General features: G+C 41.2%; 1 protein-coding gene across 4 annotated transcripts in view; it reads left to right on the top strand.

The window, feature by feature from the left end:
• KIAA0232 overlaps positions 1-24,278 on the top strand; it is a 67,664-nt gene that overhangs the window by 170 nt on the left and 43,216 nt on the right. The window contains exons 1-2 of one of the 4 annotated variants that reach the window (XM_083834468.1): positions 96-190; positions 16,734-17,237. In XM_083834468.1, the coding sequence (XP_083690594.1) occupies positions 17,007-17,237 (231 nt within the window). In that variant the 5' untranslated portion in view covers positions 96-190; positions 16,734-17,006. Of the gene's footprint in view, positions 1-95; positions 191-16,733; positions 17,238-20,079; positions 20,174-24,278 lie in introns of those variants that run through there. The other 3 variants (XM_083834469.1, XM_083834467.1, XM_083834470.1) reach the window with 3 other exon arrangements.

Below are 24,278 nucleotides of genomic sequence, written 5' to 3' on the forward strand. Positions count from 1 at the left end.
GCCGGGGCCCGGCCCCGGTGTGGGGTTGGGGGGGGAGGAGGAGGAGGAGCTGTGGGGCCGGGGAGGGGAACGGGGGGGAAAAGGAGGGGGAAAGGGGAGCAAAAAGGGGGGCTGGGGGCTGGAGGCCGGCGGCGAGGCGGGGCCGGGGGCGCCCCGGTGCGAGCGGAGCCCTGGGGGCAGCCGGCGGCAGGTGAGCGTGGGCCGGGAGCGGGAGGAGGAGGAGGACGAGGAGGGTGAGGGATGAGGAGAGGCAGAGGAAGGCGGCTCCGGAGCCCGCTCGGAGGACAGGGGGGTGGCAGGGTTTGGGGGGGGAGCCCCGCGGCCGTGCCCTGCCCGGGGGCCGCTCCCCGGTTGCCTCCCCGCCGGGTCAGCGCCCCCCGCGCCTCCCCTCCCGGTCCTTTTTTCCTCCCCCCAGCATTGTCCTTTAGGGGCCTACGGAAGGCAAAAGGCGGCCAGAAAGGCTCGGGCTGCCTCCGGAGGAGGAGGAGGAGGAGGAGGAGCCGTGCTGACGGGCGACTGATGGCAGCCGCATCCTATGGCCGCGCCGAGCTGCGCAGCCGGGGCGGGCCCGGCGGGGCCGCAGCCGCTGAGCGGCAGCGGGCGGGGCGGGGGGGGCCAAGGTTTGGCGAAGGTTACAGCTCCTCGCAGGGCTGCCACGGCCCGGAGACCCCCGGCCGCACCCCCCCGGCCGCCTCCTGCTCCCAGGGATGGCCATTATACGGGTGGTGGACGCCCGGCCGTCCTCGGAAAGTTTGGGAGAAGTGGGAGCCCGCCGCCGCTCTGCCTTTGTGTTAATTGCTCGCTGCAGTACCCGGTGCTCAGCTGAAGGGTGACAGTGGTACGGGTTGCTTGTCCTTTTAGGAGAAGACATTGCTGTGCTTCCAGTGTTTTCTGTCCGGGTGTAATTTCGGGTGTAGCTTGGAGGTCCAGGACCTGAGGACAGCATGTTACAGGCAGTTGATTTCCCCCCCTGTAAACCTTTTAAACGTTTTGCTTTCTGCCCTTCCGTCGCACACCGTCTATTACTTCTCAGTCCCTGTGATGAAGTGGAAATTGCAAATCAAATTTGGTGTCTTGGCTGTCAAAAGTGAGCTCGCGATGATTCAGTAGATAATTGTGTAAAACAAACTACTCCACTGCAGTGCTTAAAACCCAAGTATTGCAGGCTGCTCGCAATCCGTGGCGGTCTGAAACAGCCTTCTTGAAAAATTTATTGTTTAGGACAAAAATATTCCCTATAAAAGTAAATGACGTGTAACTTGATTGTTACTTGACATGTAACTCTACAGATTTTATTTTGTACTAATCCTCCATCTGCTGTTTCTTGTCAGTATGGATATGCTAAAATGGTAGCGTACAACCCCTCCCTTCCAATCAATACAGCACACTGTGTGCGTATCAGAACCCTCAGTCCCCAACACCAAGATGTAAGAGGGCACGTAGGTAACAGATAAGATGAGTAGCGCGTTGTCTGTCTGTAATGCTCATCATGTTCAAAGGCTAAGGATTTTAGGGGACATCCCAGTTTGTACGCTCCATTGAAAGCATCAGCAGTTTACATCCCCGCCATGTTCTGCCTAGCAGGTATTCCCACACGCTCCTGGAACTTTACCTCGAATCACTTGTTTTGTGCTCCGTTGGCGGCAGTGATCATTTCGGACCACAGATTCTGTATGTTTGCGTTAGGTACCTGACCCCACAGCCCTTCTGCTTATCAGCAGGTGAATCAGAAGGAGGGGAAGGGGCAAACAGATTTATATGTGACCCAAGAGGAAAAATAGGAGACCGTGAACATCTGTTACCTTAATTTGCTGATTTCACAGTCTGCACTCCCCATTGCTTTTCTTCTTGTTGCTATTCATTATTCTTCCAAGTAAGAGAAATTCCATAGGGGTAAAATGATGTCAGCATTTTCCTTTGCTAGCTTGCTGGGCGTTCTGGCAGGAACAGGGACAGAGGAAGATCTAGATACTGCTCATAACTTAGCGTCAACTCCATTGTTTGTCCTTCTTGAGCATCTTGTTCCTAGGTGAATAGGAGCAACGAAGGAAGCCAATAGGTTGGTTTTATAATTAGCACGGGTGAATTTTCTGTGGAATTTTCCTAGTTGTTAGGTTTAGTGCTGTAGAGTCAGAATAGACTTTTTCTATCTGTTTAGCTAATTCCCAGCAAAATCATCTGTTGGTTTAGACTCTGCTTAAAGAAGTATGCAAAATGCATAGTGGTGGATGTTGAAAGTGGTATGTGCTAAATATTTCCTTAAAATCCATCTAAATGTTAATATATTCAAAGAATATATGTATAGATATATTTAAATCCAGGGGTTTCTGTGGATTGTGAGAGAGAAGGACCCTTATTTCCTGCTACCCTTTTTTCTTCCTTAAGACGTGCATTGATAGCATAAGTTTCATACGTGTCCGATGGAATGATTATGTGGAGCCCCTAAAATTGTCTAATGGTAATGACAGCTAATGGCTAATAACTGCAGGTAATAACTTCCTACCGTAAGATGATGAGTAATAACGTCTGGTAAAGCAGAATGTGATGAGGGCAGCAAGACTTGGGATTCCTGTAGGCTAAGAGAAGTAGCAGGGACTATTCTAGTTATCTGTGCTGCTCGTGGAGCCTGGAATGCAGGTGATCTTCTGGAAGCTCTTTAACGTGCCCTGTTTCTTGGGGTACTTTCTTCTGTACTGGGGGACAGAGGTTGGAATCCTTCGCTTCAGTCCAAGACCAATGACAGGCTGCGTAGGTCATTTGGAAACATAATTATTGAAATGAGTTGTCTTCTGTTTGCTTTGTTCTGTTTTTTTTTTTTTTTTTCCCCAAGAAATTTTCTCAGTAAAGTTAATTTCATGATGCAAAATAAAAATGTTCAAATGAATATTTGAATGCTCGGTTGCATTTGAGTAGATAGATAAAACGAAAATTGGCTGTTATGAGGGAAAAGCATGTTTTCTTTTTAATTTGGAAACCATTTACCAGATTTTTCTAGGCAGAAATATCAGCTAACTGCAGGACTTCTCGAATGCTTTAGTAGAAAGAGATCTATACCAGCCAGTTACAACATTTTTACTGTAAGGGATCTTGTACTTTCCCAGCAGCTGTTTGGGTGCATTTATGATGGTTGTTGAGGGATCCAATGTGCATTTTATTGGCCATGACAGTTTTTTTGTTGTTCTTTTTTGAACATTCAGTAAAAAGATTCTCCTTTCACAAGCTTCTTACTAAAAGTTCTTTCTCTAGCAATATTGGAAGCTACTGAGAATTTTGAATTTTTAATGTGCTATTTCCTTTCTAATTTCACATGCAAGTATCTGGATTTATCCCCATAAAACTGTTCCTTGGTTATCTAGATTCTTTTTATAACCTAGTATCTGTACGTCCACTTGGGCACCTGTCCTTCCAAGAGTTTGATTTCCAAGGAAGCAGTGTGGACACTCAATTATAGATTTAATTTCATTTTTAACTTTTTTTTTTGTTGAGTGTAAATTAATTTAAATTCATTTTACTGTTATGATATTATATACAGTAGATTTAATTATATCCTGCTGAGTTTATGCATAGTCTGTATGCAGGCTTCCTGTAAAAATTTTCGTTTTTAATGTAATTTGGGAATGTTTAAATTTCTCATTTTAGTGATTTAGTGTCTTGAGGAGGAAGTTTCAAACATACAGTGAACGTGAGCTTTACTCACAGGTCTAACTTTCTAGGTCTTATTCGAGAAAGGATTGCAGGTGAAAACTTACTCTCTGTGCCAAAAGAAAAAAACATTTAGAAATTAAATTGTAATAGGGATAAGATCTGAAGATCTTATAATAAGATCTTTTTGTACTTTCTGTAACTTAAAAAAAAAATCTTCCCCATGTCATTATTAAATTGATGTAAAAGTACCAAGGGAACAAGGCGTGCTCAATGGAGCACTGGGCTGGGCTGGACGAGACCGGCATTTTCCTATCAGCTGTGTCACGGAGTGAATCGAAGCACATTGTTTCATCTTAACGTGCCTGTGTTTGAGATGCTGGATGGAAAGGAGGAGCTGTTAAGCCATTCATATGTTACTAAATTGGGTGTGGGTTGGGTTTTCGCTGCTGTTTTGGAGACTCAGTTCGATGAGCAAGTCGGGTTGTAGAAAAGTTGTGTAGTCGTGCTGCAGGAGGGGCCGTGCGTCCCGTTAAAGAAAGTGCAGAGATAAGAGAGTAAGAGATTAGGGGCTAGCTGAAGGCCAGAGAAAATAAAGCCGTTTTCATAAGATTGTGTAGTTTTACCATCAGAACAGCGGGGCTGAGTTGCAAGATACTCTCTGCAAGGTTATCTCAGGTAATGTTAGCTTAGTCAAGATTTGGATTGAGATAATCTTTAACAGTAAAGTGGCAAAACACCCTCAAACATACACAGAGTGATTAAAGACATTTTTTTCTTAAAAAGCATATATGACACATCCTAAATGACCAAAATAAAATGTTTGTTTAGCCTAAAGGAAAAAGGCTGCTCGAAGCATCGCTAATGAAGAAATCAGGAATGCATATTGCTGCCACTGAATGAGTAATTAATTCTCACTAAATCCTTGTGACACCGTAATCTGTTATTACAAACTTGAAACAAATTTGAAGACTCTGTGGCTGAGTGGGAGTGCAACCTTAAAACAGGACAGGGAATTTGGGGTGCTGGAGTGTCCTGAAAGAAACAGAGCTGGCGTCCAGTGGTTTGTCTGAGTGGTGACCTTCCTTAGGAAATTGAAGGAATAGCTTCTGCTTTTTCATGGTGTTTTAATTCAGCTGGCTGAAGGTTTTGAGCTAATGATTGTTACTAGTTAGCTAAAGGTTGCTGTTGGGTGACGTTCATTCTGGTTCTGTCTTCTGGGGTAGAAGTTCGCTCTGCTGCTTGTATGGCCGCTGTGCGCGGCAGGGGCACGGAACGACCCAGGGGGCTTCTTGCCTTAAGTCTCCTATTGAAGTCTTTGGAACTGCTTTGCTGGAGGTCACGTTGAGTTGTGTGGGGTGACACGAGTTGTAAAATGATTCTGTAGCTCCAGCTGTTAGTTTAATTTTCACATTTATGTAGATGATTTTTTTCGCCAGCTACTCAGAACAGGATATCTTATCGGCTTGAGAAAAACCTCAGAGTTCCAGTTTTTAGTAACTTTGAACTTGAGTTGTGAAAGAAATACCTTGGTTAACAGCACAGTAACTTCCTTGAAGAGAAGTAATATAATGCTGAGCCGGTGTTTTTGTAAGAGTTTTTCTGCGGTGATGGTTAAATATTCTGTGTTTCAGTAAAAATACATTTTCCAGCTCTCCTTTGAAGTAGCAAACACTAAGTTTTGTTTTAAAAGCAATATTAACGTGTCCTACCTGCTTAGTTTGTAAACTTTTTTTTTGAATAATCAGTAGTATTTTTAAGGAATGTATTTAGTCATATAAGTGAGATAGAACATGGCAACAAATGGCAGCACCATTTTTAAGGAAGAAGAGGAAGAAAATTTTTTTCCCAAGGGTGTGACAATATAAACTGAACAAAATGCATATTAAAATGCAATTGAATGCCAAAATATATATTAATTCTTTCCTTAATTGTTACTCTGTTCAAAATTGCCAAGTCTCCTGCTTCTGTACTCCATTTGATAAATATATGGAATTTTATTTACTAATACTTGGGATTAAAAATTAGAGGTGATAAGGGTGCAGGGGAAAAGCCAGTGCAACAATTTCCTTTGTAGCTCTGCCATATTTTCTTCACTGCAAAGTCAATATCTTCTCTGCTGGTTAATTCATAGAGCTTGGAAATTCAACTTTTAAGAGCTCTTCATTAGCATCGAGCTTCTCGTGCCTGAGATATTCTACATTTTTGCACAATTATTAATGAAAACCTTCTCTATATGTAGCTCCCAACTGAATTTATGATACCATTTTTTTAATGGAAAGAGATACTGAAAATACTGTATAGTCAGGCAAGTATATTTGTTTTTTAAACCCTTCGTGGGGCTGTTTTTAAGCTTTTCAAAAAGACAGTAATGAACGCTTTGAATCACAGACCAAGTACAGAAAACCTCAACCAAATATAGAAGACTTCAATAGTAAGCATTCAGAGAAGAACCACGTACAAGTTAATGAAATAAAGTAAAACGTATAGCGTGGTCATTACTGGGTACGGCTGGATTATTGACTCTGAAGGTATAAATAGCTGGAGAAATACCTCTGCCTTTAAATGGACAGTAGCTATTGCATGTCTGGAATTCATAATTCATTCTCCTTTTCCCTCCCCAGCTGAAAGATGCAAAGTATGCCTAAGACTAAATTTCATTTTAACTGAATTAAATGCTATACGGTTGTGTGAAAAGAGTGGCCACTGGGCAGTGAAGAGCACCCGATGCTTTATCGGGGTGGCCCCGCTGCCGCTGGGGGGTGGTGCCCCATGGGTGTCTGTGCCTGTGGCAGGGCACACGGGTGGCTGTGTCCATCCTTGGAGAGGCTCTGAAGCTGGAGGCAGGTCTGCTGCGATGGACACCTGCAGGACTTTGGCCTCCAGGCCATTACCGCCTTCCTGGGGACGGGAGTTCAGGCTCCGGCTGAGAGCTGCTTGCTTGAGCTGCTCCAGAGGTTGGGCAAGGCATCGAGAAGGCAGGAGGCAGAGGGGTCAAAACAGTAGAGAGCGTGTGTCTGATCTTTCCGTGATGTGGCTGCATCCTTCTCAGTGGAAAGCCCCCCCTACGTTCTAGGTGGCAGAAAAATCAGTAGGTCTATTGAGATGCGAGTGGTAGGAAGCTTACAGGTTTTACGTGCCGAAAGTCCTGAAGATAAATGTCTCGGTGGGTTTAAAACGTGCCTCCTTTGTGATGTTAGTTATATATTTGGATTTGTTTTTTATTAACTCAGTTTCTCTTCTTAAACCTGAGAGAATTATCAAAGAGTGATGATGGTAATCAGTAATGTGCAGTCTGCTGCTTTTGTACATGCACATAGGAAAAGATAGAGCTTTTGATAAATGTGTCCTTGTAAAAAATTCTCATGGGTTTGAACAAAAAAGACTGTCTCCTCCTTGAAGTTACAGCTAGACAGGGACTTCTCTCCGGCCCTGTAGCAGTCCATCCAAGCGTTCCCTGGGTGTAACAGACGTGAGGTGTGCTGCTGAGACCTGCAGTTTGAAATTGAAACACTTAAATCATACTGATACCTTCACTGGTAAAAAGAAACAAAGCAGAACTGTCCGAAAGCTGGTGTTGGCGTGGCACTTTGGAGGTGCGTGTGTGCCTTCCTCTGAACCAGCACCCCGTGTTCCTCTTGCATTCTCCACACCTTGGTGATCCGCAATATTGCAGGCTAGCTGCAGTGTGCTGTTAACCTCTCTGTTACCAAAACCTGCAGCAGCCAGTACTGTGACATCTCCAGGCTGCCGCTGCAGTGGGATTCTGCTTTTTTTAAAGCTGAGTCTGCTGAATTGCATGAAGGCGGCAGTGCCACTTCCTCTCTTACACCTGATGGAGAAATTTTGTGGCAACAAAAGTTGACCGCTTACTTGTGCTTTCTGAAGACCCACCCACCAAAAATGATTTTTCTTCGGTGTGCGACAAACCGCTCCCACTCATCCGTGCAGCCACGCAGTGGGTAGGTTTTGTACAAGGCCAGACTGCTGAGAGTCTCCTACCATTCCTTCCAGGTAAATGCTGGGACATCCTCCTGTGGTAGCAGTGTGCAGCTGAGGTGTGGTTTACGTTACCCTTTGTGTCGGCAGGTTTCCCCATGAAGGTGCTGCTGCTGGTGGTGTTCTTCTCTTGAAAGTGCGTTACTGCTAGGATAAAAGCCCTCGCTTCTAGATGTTTTTTTTTGTTGTTGTTTTTTACAAACTGGTACTTGTGCCAGCAGTAACAGTAATTGCTTCAAATTTTGTCAGTTACCTGTAGTTTCTTAAGTTCACTTTTAATGTAGAAAATATTAAAATTCCTTGTCTGTAGATTCCAAATTATATTTTTAAGCTTATTAAAAAAAAATCTTATTTCTAAGTTAGGTGATATGTGTACATGTTGCTTTTTTCAGATAGGATTTTAAGAAGACTGTAGTCTTGTTTAAACAAGTAAAATTTAGTTCAAGCACCAGTTCTAAATTTAGTTCAAAAGCTTTAACTTTAGTTCAAAATTCAGTTTTGGACAGCAACAAACTAAACTGGGAAAAAAGGCTTTCTCATGGCAGCATATCTATATTTTTTGTGAAGAGAACCATTAGGATTGTATTGATAGATGGCTAACCTCGTTTGGACAAATTCTTACTGAAATGATGTAAATGTTGCCAATGTTAATGATGGCTAGCCAGTGAGGCAGTATTTCACTCCTGTAGCTTCATACATCTATAAACATCTTTTGGTTTATTAAAGCTGACAAATATATGAAGGTGTTTTTAACAGTAGAAAGTCCTGTTTATAATGAATACTGAAATTTTTGGAGATGTGGTTTTGGCAGAAGCGGGGGGAGCAGTTTACAAATATGCTGCCCTTAAACTTGTCTGGTATGGCCACACAACAGATGTGTGGCACCAGAAATTGCTTTATTTATCAGCTGCGTGAGTTTTATCAGAACTGCTCCGGACTCCCTGAAGTTAATGGAAAAGGATGTACTGGTTACATGCTGTAAAATGAGGTTGCTGCTTTTGGATTTTTTTTTTTAATATATCTTTGATATTGAGCCTTGATCTCCTGAAAGTTTCCTGGGCAATGCTCTGAGACAACAGCACTCCTGTCTTGAAGACAAAATTTGCTCACTAACGCATTAAGACACTGTTGAAAGAAGTTCTGCAAAACTTGCCGACTGATAGGGCTTATGAGTTACATCCATACGTCCTGTTAGTGGAGAGCCACTTCCTATGTATTCACCATGTAAAGGCACTTCTTAGAAGTGTGCTGTACTAAGAGGAACCCTTTCAAAAGAGTCTGCTTGTGAAGCCACTTCCAGATCTTGTAATTCTGTAAAGCAATGAGGTTCTGATATGCGACGGACGTCGTGTGCCGTGACTGTTCACAGCATCCATAGGTTTTGCTGCTCAGTCATGCTTTTTCCTCTATCTCGCCTTTTTTAAACTAACAAATTGTATATCTCCCAGTTTATATCACACTTTTTGAGGAAGTGGATAACATCCAGCTTACCAAGAATATTGGCATCTCGGCTGTGCAGCTGGACCTTGTGCAGGCGCTTCAGCAGCGTACTCGGCAGGCCTCCGTGACTGTGTCCCCCAGCTCAGTTAGTGCTCTGCTCTCCGGCAGGATTGATGTTCTGACATCTTGTCACAAAGTTCATGTATGTTAATGTGCAGCTCTGCGAGTGGATCAGCTAATTGAACTCCTCCAGCTACTTTTCTTTGGAGTGGTGTTCTTGGTGAACATGAATGTTTTATGAGAACAACTGTACTGGTGCAGACAAAGGCTTTGTCAAATCCGGTACTCGTCTGCAGCAGCATCTGTAAGTGAGCTGTAACAGAAGAAAAAAAAAAGGGGAATATGTGGGATACCACTCCCGAATAGTGCCTCTGCCCCTTGCTGTTCTCAGTCTAAGGGATTTCCCGAGCCTGATGTGGTTTGTGTAGTTGGAAACTTTCAAGGGACCTCTCCTCAATGCTGTTTGGAGCCGATCTAAATATGCATGTTTTGTGTCCTCAAATCTTCTGACAAGGAATTCCTCATAGCTCTTGTGTGAAGTTTTATACATAGCTCTTGCAGTCATTCTGGGGAGGGCACATCTGTTCTGATACCGCAGGACCAAGGCTCTGTGGGCTGCTGTGGGTTAGCTGACACCGCACAGCTGCCTGCTCACTTTCCCCCAGCAGGATGGGGAAGAGGATCAGAAGGGTAAAAGGGAGAGAACTTGTGGGCTGAGATAAGACAATTCAATGGGTAAAGCAAAAGAAAGAATGAACTCGCTGCTTCCCCCGAAGGCAGATGTTTTGCCATTGCCAGGAAAGCAGGCCTCCCTCGTGGGTAACGGGTACGTGAGAGCACAGATGCCCTAACTCCCAATGTCTGTGTGTCATCCCCCTGTCACCACGTTTTCCCCGAGCTTTTACAGCTGAGCGTGATGCTTCACAGCATGGGACATCCCTTTGGCCACTGGGGTTGGCTGTCCTGGGTCTGCCCCCTCCCAGCCCAGCCTCCTCGCTGGCCGGGCAGCCTGAGAGCCGGAGAAGGCCTTGACACGGTGTGAGCACCGCTCTCAATAGCTGCAGCATCCCGCTGTTACCGAGGCTGGGTTGGTCGCAAAGCCAAAACATAGCAGGATACGAGCTGCCGTGAAGAAAATTAATTCTAGCCCAGCCCAAGCCAGTGCAATTTCCACCCCATGCTGCATACCGTTCATGTATGTGTATGTTAAGCATGGGTCAGGATCATTTGAAGGTCTATCCATTGCAGCAGTGTACAGCGTGTGGGCAAAATGTGAATGTGGTGACATAGATGGCTTTGGTTTTGTAATGTGGTTTGGTCTTTTGACTGCTGCTGGCTCCTAGTTTATGGTTTCATGAAAGTTCCAACATACTAGTTAGGAGCTTGTTTCTGCGGCGAGCAGTGAGCTCAGAGCTCACTGTTTTGTATAAGGAGCTTAGTAGTAGTAGCACGAGGGTTTTGTTCCTGCCTTGTCTTCCTTCAAGTTTATCTGCACTGAATTTTGTTTGATTTTTATTGCAGAGTTGCTCAGTTTCATAAGGTCCTTCTGCAGTTTTTCAGTTGCTCTGTGCTCACAGTCTCTGCTAGCTTGCTGTAACTTGCTAAATTCTTCACTGTGTCACTTAGCCCATCTTTCAGGTCATTTATAAATTTATTAAGCAACACAAGTCCCAGAGCAAAATCCTACAGAACCGTGCTCATGCCTTCCTTTATGTCATCTTGGTTATATCTGCGTTCTTTCTCTTTGCTAAGAAGCTAAGGAAATGAGGCTTATATGGTAACTCATGAATTCTTTCAGTAATTCCATTAAGCATTTACACAGGATTATCAGCTTCAGATTTTCATTTGGATAAGCGTTATGAAAATAGGCAAGCAGATTTTTCAAGGAAAAAAAATCCTGCAGTGACAGCCACAAACTGGTTTCTGTCCTGTGTGTGCTTCTCTGACATGACCGAGGTACTCTAGAACCTATATCCATTGTCAAAACATAACTATACTACTCTTGCACTTCTCAGTAATACTTCTTTTAAAAAAAAAAAAGGAATTCAATGTATATCTAAAAGTTAATTCACAGAGCTGTGTGTATGTTTCTGACTACTTTAGCACTTCTTGCTTTGATTCCATTTGGGCATTTTAATTGGTGTTTGTTGTGACACAAAGCTTCTGAAGCTTCGTGGCAGAAATTGTCTGAAATGGGATGGAGGGAGAGGTTAGTTTATAGCACAAGCATTACCAATTTTTTCGGTTTACGGTAGTGTTTCAGAGCCTTAGTCATGAATCGAGTCCCTGCTCTGCTATTTGTTGTACAATAACATCAACCATCGCCAACACATAAAAAGGCTGTCCTTGCTCTGAAGACAACACAGCCAAATTTCTTAGATTGTCAAAGCATGTGATTAAAAAATAACAACTTCTTCTGGATTCACATGTCTTTTAAACGCCATGTGAAATTTATTAAGGACACAGATTCCATTGTTCACTGGATTTTTAAATAGGCTTTGTTTCTGGGCTTTGACAGTGCTTTCCCCTGTGTGTGACTGTTTGGTTTGCATATTAAGGATTTGTTGAGATTTTTTACTAAAAGAAACAAAACAAATGATGGTAAAATTGATGATTCCTCCATAATACATCAGAAAAAATGTGGACTTCTGTTACCATCATATGATGTGACAGTACTTTTGATTATCAGTCTTCTAGAGGGGACTGAAAGTTACTAAAGTGAATTCATAACTTTTAATGTTATTGACTGCACATGGTAAAATTTTCACTTTTGATTTATACTAGTTAGGATTTGCAGATTTATCTACATGTCAGGGAGAGGAAGGATTGTTTGTTGGCTTTTAATAAAACTGTTCTGCGAAAAAAATACTACTTGTAAAATTTATTTTAAAGTTTAAAAGTGTGGACTTTCATATTCACATTTAAAAAACTAAGAATTCTGTAATTGCTTTATGCATTGAAAAATTGTCATACATTGTTAGAGATGGTAGCAAAAAAAATATCTAATACATGACAGCTTTTAATTGTAAACTACATAATGTACTAGCATATTTCACAGAATATTAAAGGAAATTTTTCGTAAAACAGCACTTAACTACTGTGTGACAATGCTTGGTCTAGCTGTTAACATGAATGCATCTCCGGAGGCCCAGGTGTGATGGTTATCCCTCCTGGGAATGAAAGGAAAGAAGGTGGTGGTGTCTGTAGCTTTACCTAAGAGGCTGACTTCTGTGTAGTAGGTGCACAGCGGTGTGTAAGAAAGATTTGTTGCCTGAAGGTCTTTATTTGCAGGTTACGCAAAGAAATAGGTCCTATTGTAGATCCTGTTTTTTTTTTTTTCCAGTTGGGTATAGACCCTGGGATTGTGAATTTAAGTCTGCAAACGGTTTGCCTCCTTTTTAAGCTATATTTTTATGATCTACAAGAAGCAGTCTTGTCCTTTAGTTTACTGAAAGGACAGTAATAAGGCATATTTTTTTCCAATTCCAATGTTTTCTGCTCCTTTAAGTCTTGATATTAGGTATGTCTTTAGGAAAGCTTGTTAAAGCATGAAGTCTATTTACTTTTTTCATTTAAAGGTGTTTGTTCAGAACCTTGCCATATAAATGCGTAATTTTCAGGGGCCTCTTGGTGCTGATAAAATACAGATGAGGCAACCTTAGATTAATTCAGTGGGTTTTGTGGTTTGGCTTTGTTCACTGTTTACCAAGATTAGAAACAATTGGGGGGGGGGAAAGAACCTGCTTTCCCGCTTAAGTTCTGTAAAATAACTTCTTTTTGTACAAAAGGGAATGATGGAGAAAAAAGTTGGTGAAGATGTGGAAATGTCTCAGCTGGCATGGTTTTGTTGTGAGTTTGCTCTTTCTGTTGGTATGCTAACACTTTCTGGGTGGGCCTGTGTCAGTTTAAATGAAGAGTGACTTAATTACATCTTTATTTTACTGTACTCTTTAGTAATCTTAGTATAATTTTACTGTATAAAACTTCGTATCTGTAGACACAACTGTCACGAAGGTGTTTGCGTGGCTCAAGATGCTCTGAATTATTTCTGTGAATTTGTCACAGCAATAGCTACATCCCATTTTGCTTACAAGGAAGACTAAGATTATTTTGTCTTCATAAAAGAATATTTGCCATAAAAGACAGCATCATAGGAACTGGTGTGGAGTGTTCAGCTTCAATTTCCATACCATTGGTCCTCCTCCTGTTCTTTTTTTTTACTACAGAACACTTAGAGCTGTTGCCTTTGCTGTAAGTACATGTAAGCAAACTAAAACCAAGTGATTGTCTACAGCTGTCTGTTTTGGGTCCAAAGAACGTTTAGTGGTTATCACACTGAGTCAAGTTTTGAGGAAGAGAATCTGTTCTAAAGTAGTCGGAGTGGTGAAGTCAGTGTTTATTTACACAATATTGCAGTCTCTTTCCTGCACAGGACACTTCATAGGTTGGCTGTCGATGACCTTGTGAAGGTCACTGGTTAGTGTTATAAAAACTGAAGGTTACTTAAAAGGAAGATGTACTAGTTAGTGGAGTAAGGAGAAATTCTTCTGAAAGAATTTCATCCTGTATTTTTGACTTTGGCATTTGTAAGTAATCAGTATAGTTTTCACAAACTATTGGTATGTATATGCAGATTTTTATTTAGTAATTGTCATTACGAGGCATGTCCCTCCATCATATTTTACAGCTGGAAATGGAGAATTCTTTCCAACTTGGTAGTTAAAGTAACAAGCTCTGCACTAATTCCTAAAGCTTCATTGTGGTGTCTGTGTTCAGGTTAGCCGTGACCATTGTGAGGATGGAGGCTGTATTAACAAGACTGTGAAAAAGATCAAAAAGGGATGCGAACTTATTTCTCAGATAATGTTATCTGTAAAGTTGAGCTTCACATCTGTTAGCAGACATGTTTGCTATTTGAGTGACTTGTGTTAATTTGATTTGAAAAACCTCTGTCTAGTGCTGGGCTGGGAAAATATTTCCCAGTTTGCATGGAATTTTGTTCTGAAACATAATGGGAATAGATGCTTAGCACTTTCTGTAAAGCAGAGTACTCGAGAGAGTTGTAAAATGAGAACTCTCAAATTTCAGATTTTTTCCAATTTCCAGTTATTATATTATGTATATTTTTTGAAACATAATAAAATAATGTTAAAAAGAGGAATCGAAATGTGGTATTCAAAAAAACTTGTCCACAATACTTGAGCATCATAGAAATTTTGTCGTCTTGTTTCTTAACTCCAGCGATGATCTCTGTCTCTCTTGCTGCCTCTCCCCACCCATCTAAGAAAGCCAGGCGTACTGTAACTGGTCAGCCAAAGCAGTGTTTTGTCACCCTACATCTAAAGAACTGAAGTTCTCAAATGCCTCATATAAATACATGTCAAGATAGGAAAGAGAGGCTGTGTTTTCACCTTATTCAGGGAAAAGCTGAAGCATAAACTGAGTCCTTACAAGATGCTAAACATGTAGCCGTGTGTCTCTGGGTTGAAACGACTCATTTTCCAGAAGCCCTTTGCTATGCTGTGTCTTGTCAGATAGTCAAAGCATTCAGTGGAAAATGTCACCACCTTAAGCAAGCCCTCCCCACGCTCTCCCCTGGACTTGTTTCGATGGTATCTTTGCAAACCACAGACTGCTTCAGTTGTGTCTTCTGTCCCCCCTCCGTTCTCTGCACACTCTGTAAAAGAAAAGATGAGGGGTAGATGAGAGAGCTGCAGGATTAGAAGCAATACGTTTCTTCGTTATGCCCCCCCCCCTTTTTTTTTCCCTGTTTGTTTCCCTCTTGTCATAATTGCGTTCCCCAGTGGAACTTTCTATCAGCTCTGCCCAAACAGCGTTGATTTCCTGAACGTTCAGCTAGTGCTGCTCCCTGCCCCAAAAAAGACAACTCAGGAGGGCAGTTTTCCCAGATCTTTAAAACGTGGTGTTTGGGGGGTGCATTGAATGAGTGAGTGTTCATCACATGAAGCAATCCCCATCTCTTCTTGTGCCAGTGGGAGAAGGAAAGAAAAAAAAAAAAGAAGTTTGAGTGGAATTTTGCTCTTCAGCATTCAGGAGAATATGGACTGCTTGAGAGTTTGGGCTTGTGGCTCTTGATTTGGAATATGTTGGTCGCTGTGTTAGAGTTTCTGCATAATTACATGGCAAAACAGCAAACTGGCCCTTTGCAAGATGTGTGGATGTACCGTTATTTATGCTTGCCTGTGAGAGTCTGACCAATACAGACATGCTACTGACACAGCCTGAATGCTGTTGTGTTACCTTCTTACTCAAACAGAGATTGCCGTCGGAGTGATAAGGTGGCTTTAACTGTAGGGCAGGCTTTTGTCAGCTCTGTAGCAACCGATCATAATGCTTTTTTTTTTTCTCTCCCTGATGCTGTCGCAGTTGATTCAGTAAAGCTCTGGAATATGCAGCTGTACCGGGGCAGTGACGCAAAGAAAAACACATAACTCCTAAAAACTGTGATCTTTTGTTGTGTAGACATAGGTGTCAGCTGCGAGGGCACCCTTCAGTTTTGTTTGCCCACCAAAGATATGCTGTGCATGCTGTGTGCTTCAGTTACATTAGGCGATGGCCGTTCTGAGCAAGTTGCTCCCGGTGTCTTGCAGGGGGGGTAGAAACAAAGCAGTAGGTACTGCTTAGATGCTTCAGGCTTCTTGTTCCCTTTCCTTTCCTTCAGGGTTTGTTTCCTGAAGGACCCCCCTTCCTTGGGGTTAGGGGGGAGAACGCCTGCATGTGTGGGGCTTGCGTGTTCTGCCCCTTGCTTGGCCAGGCTTGGTTCGGGGTTGCAGGTGTTCTCATTCTTAGGCTGTTTTTTCCATTTTAGAATATGAGTTAGAGTGTAAGCTTGCTAAGGTAAGACTGGGGAATTCATTTATGTAGAGAAGGTTAAATGTTAATTCTTACATGAACAAATTATTCTGCTCAATTTTTTTGAAGTTATTTCAGAAATTTATATTTATGTGGACAGATCTTGGATGATGAAATGCTTTGTTGGCCTGAGGCAAGGCAAATACTGAAACTAAAAATGTAGAAAAACCCTAAACCCAATGATAGCAGCTATTTAGTGATAGAGTGTGGGAAGCAGTTCTGTTGGTCTGATGAAACCCCTGGCCAGATGAATTTCATAAATTCAGTGTTTTATAAACATTATAACCTTTTTTGTTTCATAAATGAAAATCACAGCAAAACAACAGGATTATATTGTTTTCTAGTGATGCAAAATATACAGTCTTGATATGAACTAAAGTAAACTTCTTTGTTCAAAGCGTCTCTTTTCAGCTGATAGTGAAAGTAGTAAAATCTCAACTTGCTCGTAGAGCTAGGCCAAACATATATTTCAATCAGTGCATTAATTGTGAAGTGTTTGATAAAGGAGCCTGTCTTTCTGCATTAGAAAGTGTCATTCCTGAAGTCACCTTTAACTTGGAATAATGCCTGTTACTCTTGGAAAGGACTCTGAACAGCTGTACTGTATAGGTGGAGTCAGCAGTATCTAAATGACTAGTTTTGACTTTATTTTTCACTGTTTAATATTATTCATGTATGGATATATAATATCACAACTTCTCATTTTTTCCTCCTTATAGGTCCTGCTGGGGACTTGCATCTGGCCTCAATGTGAAATTAAGGTAGAAAAACACATCTACATATGTGTTTGCTATTAGGATTTAGTTTATTCACTGGTCATGCCTGAAGAGTGATGTTCGTCTCTAGACGGCTAACTGCCAGGAAATATAAATGATTGTCCTAGAAGTCAAGCCTCTCTCCTATTTACTGGAGTGAAAATCACCTCCAGATACCGACGGAATATCAACTACAGAAAATGCTTCACGTTATAAGGATGCCAACCACCTAGATTCATGCGCCCTATCTGTACAGTTGTTGTGGATGGTTTGCCATCTGAAAGCTCCTCAAGCTCTTATCCAGGCCCTGTATCTGTTTCTGAAATGTCTCTGCTACATGCTTTGGGTCCAGTGCAGACCTGGCTGGGACAAGAGCTAGAGAAGTGTGGCATTGATGCCATGATTTATACTCGGTATGTCCTCAGTCTTCTGCTGCATGATAGCTATGACTACGACCTGCAGGAACAGGTATTTACATATTTTAGATGTTGTCCAGTGAAAGTGAGTTTTTGTATCAGTTATGTTTTGTGTATTGTACTTGGGCATGGCTCACGTGGTGGGGGGTGGTTGTCTTTCAGTGTGTGGGTGGAAGGGGGGTACAAACACACGGGGATCAAATTCAGTGGGTGAGCTGAGGTTGCTGTAGTGAGTTTGCTTTATCAGCAATTACACTGAACAAAATTATAGCATTACTGCAATCAATACTAGAGTTATTAACTCTGGAATGTCATGTATCATAAACATAGACCTTCAGTACTTGTGCCTATAAGGCTTGTTTAATATTGGAACATGAGTAAACTTGTGTAATTTCTGTAAGCTGTGTGTCGGGTTAGGCTGCTTCACAGTAGCCTGTAGACTTCCCATCACTTCTTATGGATTTCATCTCATGCTATTTTCAGTAAAGATTAAAAAGGAATACATATTTTAGTATCCAAGGATCTAAAATATTTTATTGCAAATAGTGTTTATCTTCTAAAAGAATGTTAATGCTGAGTCCTGACAAAAGGCATGCAAAAGAGTTGTGGAACAGCGAGTTGCGATACATGGCCCTAATTCAAAACGGGTTGGGGAGCAAAAGTGAAGCCATACAACAAACAACTCAATTACTGTTCCCATGTGCCTTTATTGCTAAAGATTTTGTGTGTCCCAAGAATATTCTCTTTGCTCCTAATTTCAACTCCTTTTTTATTATTTTTAGGTGTGTGTGTTTGTTTTTTTATTTCTCTGCATTATGAAGCTATATCAAAATACTGTTAATAGAGGATTTTTTTGGGGGGATGGAGAACTTGAAGTTCTGGCACTTTCAAGGAGTAAGGGTGCTGCCTGGACTGCATCTTTATAAGGTGGTTGCAATTATTGTGAAAAGGGGAAGGAAGGAAAGCATATACCACTTATTTGGTGGCTTCATTCTTTTTTCTTGCTATTGTTTTGGTGATGCTTTGAATACTGCAACCTAAGTCCTGCAGATTTTTTTTTCTAGTCTACCTTTTTTAAAATCAAGCAAGAGCAGGGCAGGGTATTGTGGAACAGATGTGAAAATAGCTGAAACAGGAGGAAAAAAGTCAGAAACTAGCAGTATCTGAACTCTTAGCAACTGTTACTGCGCATGAAAGCCCTCATGTATCTGTTGTGCAAAACAGAAAACTTCATGTGCAAAAGTAATTTATGTGCAAATATGAGAACTTCATATGAGAACAGTGGAAGCCCCCAGGAACAACCTCATGATTTATAATAATAGTAATGAAAATAACAAAGCAAAAAGCAAAAATGCTGTAAGCACTAGTTAGAAGATACCTAAATAGAGAACTTATTTAGGTCTTAGTCAGACGTGAATGGCTGCATTTTGGAAAGTGGACAGTTCTACAATCCATTAAAAAGGAGGGCTTAGGGGGAGGACAAAAAAAACAATCAAGTGAAACCCACCCGAATTTTAGAAACTTTAAAAATAACCCTGTGGCCAGACTTTACAGTCTATTTTGGAGCATAGTCATAACTGTAAATCACTACCGTGATAAACTAATTTTGGCACTTCAGTGATTTTAAATTTATTTTTATCACGCCTTGCAAGAAGCAGAATAACTGTATTACGAAAAACCTCATTCATTTTATTTCTCATCTCGATATCTTAGCTGGGTGCTTTGTGGAGTGATAGCAGAGCTTTAAGGAATGTTCCTGTTCTCTTTCCAAGCTGATTATCTGAACTTAACGAGCCAAAGAGAGAAGAGTAGCACATGCTGGCAGAGTAGTCCAAATGCGTGTTGCTGCACTGGTGCTGTAAGAGAACTACAGAATGTCTTCTGAATGGTGTCTAGATACTAAGCCTGAAAGTTTCTTTTCTACCTCCTCCAATTTGATCCCTGCTTATAACACACTGTTACCATATTTGTTCACGTTATTTCAATAACCGTTCTCTAAGTTTTGAGGTCTAGTATCAATTTTATCAATTTGGTTTTGTGATAGCACTGTAAAAATGATTGGATGCATATGTTATCAAACACACTGCTACCTAATTCCTTTCTTGAATAGCTTAGTCTTTGAAAACTGAAAATATATAGGAAGAATTGAAGAAATTTAAAACACACGCTCCTCTGTATTTTTTTTATGACCTTGCATTTTAAAAAGAATTTTGGTTTAGTTAAGTCATTCAGAAACAAGAGTCTATATTCTGAAAAGCAAGTTTGCATTGAAGCAGTTTCAGTTCAATTTTGATGATAGGTGCAATATTAAGACAGACAGAGGAAGAACAAATACCAGCACTGTTTACAGGTAGACATCAGGGAAGAGTGCAGCAATTTAGTATCTAAAGGAGAGAGAAATATTTTAGGAGTAAAATATCTAGAGATGCTGAAATCCTCTAATTCTGATTAATTCCAGGGGAACAATTGGTTCTTGGCATCTCAGGAATTTTTCCTCCATGCAGTTCTTTCGATTCTTGAGAAATATGACAATTTCCAGGGGAAGAAATATCCTCAATAGTGGATTTATTTAAATGATTTTTCTTTTCTTTCTGCGGGGCATGATTAGCCATCACTTCTTTCCAAAAATACAGCAGTGATGTCCGTTTTGAACAGGTTAAAGGGAATCTCTGGTCTCTAAGCGCTGCATGGAATAACAGATGACACTGGAATCCAGTCTGATGCTTGGGGTAGGAGAGTGCCGCAGGGGACAAACTATTTAGGAAATATTAATCTTAAGGATACTGTATAATCATCTTCATTAGAGATGTTGTAAACTGTAGTTTAGATAGTCATTAAGATCTTTCCTCCTCAGGATGTTGATGACATCATTAGCACTGTTTTAATTGCTTTAGGAAGCCTCCTTCCTTGCTTTTTTATGGTGTTTTGGTGTCATCAACTGCAGCAGGGAAAATTGATGCATGAAGTCCTGGACTGAGTTTACATCAGGTAAGTACAGAAAGATTTAAAATTAAAAAATGAAGCAAAAAGCATCCCCGGCCTTACTGAGTGAGCCCAGCTATTTAAGATGTCAATGTTATTGTGTTAGCATTTGCTTCTGTTTACAGTGACAAAATAAGTATTTCAAGAGAATATGGGAGTCTTAATTGACTAGCTCTTCAGGGTTTAGTGTTGAGAATAAGCAAGATGTTCCCTTCTGTTCTGTTAGCAATACATGATACGTGGTTCCCATTCTTGATTATGCTGCTAACTTCTATGCCTCTTATCACTTGATCGTTTTTCCTCCAATATTATCCAGTTCTGTATGCTGAGGTGGTTCCATATCTGGATAGAAAATACAATGTGGTTAAGGGTTTGAGGTGTGTATTTTTTTGTTTGGTTGGTTGCTTTTCTTATTTTTTTGTTTTATTTTCACTGTTAATACCATGGCTTGCCCAGTTAGAGGGGTTTCTGTTGGGTATAGTTATATTTTAGCAGGTTTAATATTGCTGAATGCTAGATAAGTAAGCCGTGAGTTCTTAGAGACTTAATATTGCCTTTTTTCAAGGCTTGTGTGTAGAAGACAGGTGTTTTCTGTACAGAAATGATAGATGAAAGTGAAACCGTAATTCACTGCTACCAAGTTTTGCTGGAATGTTTGCATTTTTTGTTCTGACTCACTGGCTTGAATCTAAAAATATTGGGAAAATGGATAAGCAGCTATGTTTTGCCCAGCTGTGTTTCCAAGTCCTAGAGAGCCTTTAAGGAAGGGATCTCGTTTATGTTGAATTGCGCAGTGCCCCCAGATCTGTTATACATTGCATGCTGCAGTTTTGTGTGTGTTAGGCATACCTGTCAAGTATTTCTATAACATACGCACTGTAAATGTTGTAAAGAAAAATAAATACTGAAGTTAACTTGATTATCATTGACATTTATAACATAATTGTCATTCAAGCCAGTTGTATCTGTGAATACTTGCTATCTTTGGAAATGTAAAAACTTAAGATTTGAAAGATCTTAAGCAGTCCTTAATTCTTAGTGCTTTTGGTCTGTAAAGGAAAAACTTATAAAAATTGGTATGGATTTAAGCAATAGACTATGATGGAAACTTAAATGCAGAATGTTTCTTTTAAGACTATAAGCTTTATCATTGCATTTTATTTTTGTTTGTTTGTTTAGAAATAAATGATAAATAAAAGTTAAAACCCCATGGAATTACTGAGGAATCTTTAAGTTTGGGGGACCCGAGAAATGCTGTAGGGGGATAGCTGAAAATTCTGAGACACCCATTTGACCGCAAATTAGATTGACTTTTAACCAGAATGCCTTGATCTTAGTGGTTCCTGATGTTCAACCAACTAGGTGCTTTTAAGATTTCTGACTGTAGTTTAAATGCTAATTAAAAGTATATTTATAGATACATGTGCTCTCAAACCAGTGTTTGATACAGAAATATTGCACTAAGATAGCATACTCTGCAGCACTAAGCATTGCCTTAAAATATATTGTGTGAAACTGTTTCACTGGTCTTCATTTGCTCTGTATTAAAGTCAGTGTTCTGTGATATGTCTCTTGTATCCTAGCTGTAAGCACAGCTCTTTCTGAATATAACTGGTTCATCATTTTTTTTGCCTGCGGACAGTTCTTCCTTTTGAAGGAAACAAAACAAACAAACCAACACCCCAACACACAAGCAAACTAACCCCCAACAGCTAGACACTGTGAGATAAAGGCTTTGTTTGTAAGCCTCTGGTCATGCAGCAGGAAGGTCTAAATGCATTTGTTATGCATACTTTCCATATCAAGTGCTGTCTGTTGGTTTTTACCTCCTTCTTTTCACTTTTTTTTGAAGTTGACCTTTTTTCTGACCCTCAAAAGTAAAAATCCTAGAGAAGTTTTTTTAGAAAGGTAATGCTTTCCAAAATCTTGGGATTAAGTAGCTGTTGTACTGCAAACCGTGCTCTTCTGTGACTACCGTGAAATTATCTCTTGATTTTGAAGTTTGGGGAGGATGGCAGGAGGCCTTTCTTGAAGACAGACTCGTTTGAAATAGTTTCATTCAGGTGATTTTTTACATAAGGGGATAGAAACAGTCTTCAGAATAACAGCTACACTTCTGCTGACTCTGATCCTAGCTTTTAGTCTTACTTTTTCATCGTTAGCATATACTCAGAGCCCCAAAATGCAATTTCCTCCTTTATATAAAGGGAAGAACAGGGTGGTGGAAAAGAGGCCTCAACCCACACATGATAATTTTTAGCTCCGTGCCCTGTGGCTGTACCTCCACAGATGCTTTTGGCCTAGCTTTGTGAAATGGGCTGGGGATGCTGCCACCAGCCGTCCTGCACTTGGTGACATGTGCTGGTGACACGAGACACTTCTTGCTGGCAGCGCTGGGCCACCAGCCCGGGTTATAGGATCCAGCCCAACGCAGGGCATTGCTCTGCCAGCCATCCCACGGGAACCCAGCAGAGGGACCCGATGACTGGATTCACGTCGGAGTAATGGGTATTTAGTGGTTACGGATTTATTTCAGGGAGATAGAGGTCGTGTTTTGCTGTGGCTCTTCTTTTTTGAAGTGAAAAACGCACCTGCAACATAAAGGTGTGAGGGGAAAGGAGGGTTTGGTCCCATGTACTAAACAAAACCTGTATTAAACGTGAACTGGCTAGTGTGTCTTTCCAGCAGAACACGACAATGAAGGTTGCAATTGCTGTTTTGTCATCCCTCAGAAACAACTGGGTCATTGAGAAATGATTTGTTAACACATTAACATATGCAGAGTACAGTTCCGTTACCGTAGGGTAATGCGTGTGACTGTTACATGCAAGTGTTACTGAGTTCACCAGCAATGTATAAATTTAAAGCCCTTAGGGTAATCCCATGTATATGTGTTTGCAAGTCTGGGAATAAAGCTTTTTCTCATACATAAACTTGGAAACTGAGTTTGACCAGCACAGCTCAGTTTCTTACTGGTGCAGCACCTCTAAGGGACTCATCCCCCCCTCCCATTACTTGGCATTTGTCCTGTTAATTCAAAGATGATTTCTCTATTCCGTATTTCTGTCTTGGTGACTGCACGACAAGGGCTAGAGTTGGCGCGCCACGGACGGTGCATTTGTATTCTTATTCTCTTTTAAGGATAGGAAGTGTGATGGCAGGGTTGGAGCTCAGCAGCAGGCTCCTCAGTAGTCTGCTTCAGCTGATACCTTAGTGCAAAAGGCTGTGGGAGCTATCGGAAAGCATTTGTTCTCAACAAGTGTGGTAGCCAGAAATTTTTTTTCCTCTTTCATACAAACTTGTCTCTGTACTGGTGTGTGCGATCATGTTTGAACGCCAACGCCTTCGCAAGCATGTCTGTTCCATGATGCGAAACATCATTTCAGGACATCAGAGTTACCTGGGCTCTTTGGTGCCTCTCAGGTGTGCTAGCCTGCTGAAGTAGGCACATCTATGTAATCTAGTTAGTGTTATCATCAGCTTCTCTGCTGAGTAATCAAAGCAATCTTTGAAACACGTACTACATTACCTTTTTGTGACTTTCTAAATAGCATCTAATGCTTAGTTATCCTGTATCTCTCACTCACAGTCACCCAAGAATAATAGAATCACTTGTGTGTTCTTACCACTGCTGATCTATTCTTACAAAGGCTTACAGAACGCAGAGCAGAGATACAAAATCAACTGCCAGGCTGGTTATTCATCCTGAGGGTCAGGATTTATTAGCAGCCATCTCTGTGCTGATATAATTGTCCTGGTTCTGATTGTGGCGCTGGCTGAGGTACCTCGTTAGTGTTCTTCATACTGCAGACCAATGTATGACAGTACGCTCACTACGTCTCCAAGCACAGGTGTGCACTACCTAAATTCTGTGAAATCAGATGATTACAGTAGTCTGTGGTGTTTGCCCCACAACTTAATTCCTGAGTTCAAGAGAGCAACGATGACGTGCTGTGAAATAACTTCCCAAGTCGTAACATGTCCCTGTCAGACATCTGGACCATGTAGCGGCAGTTTCTGTTGAATTTGTCTTTTTCTGCCACGTGGGTAAGGCATGTAAGTAACATGATTTCTTTGTAGCCCTGGCTATAGCCTTACTACGTTTTCTTTT

This window comes from Anser anser (genome assembly GCF_964211835.1).
Source record: "Anser anser genome assembly, chromosome: 4".
Lineage (NCBI taxonomy): Eukaryota > Metazoa > Chordata > Aves > Anseriformes > Anatidae > Anser > Anser anser.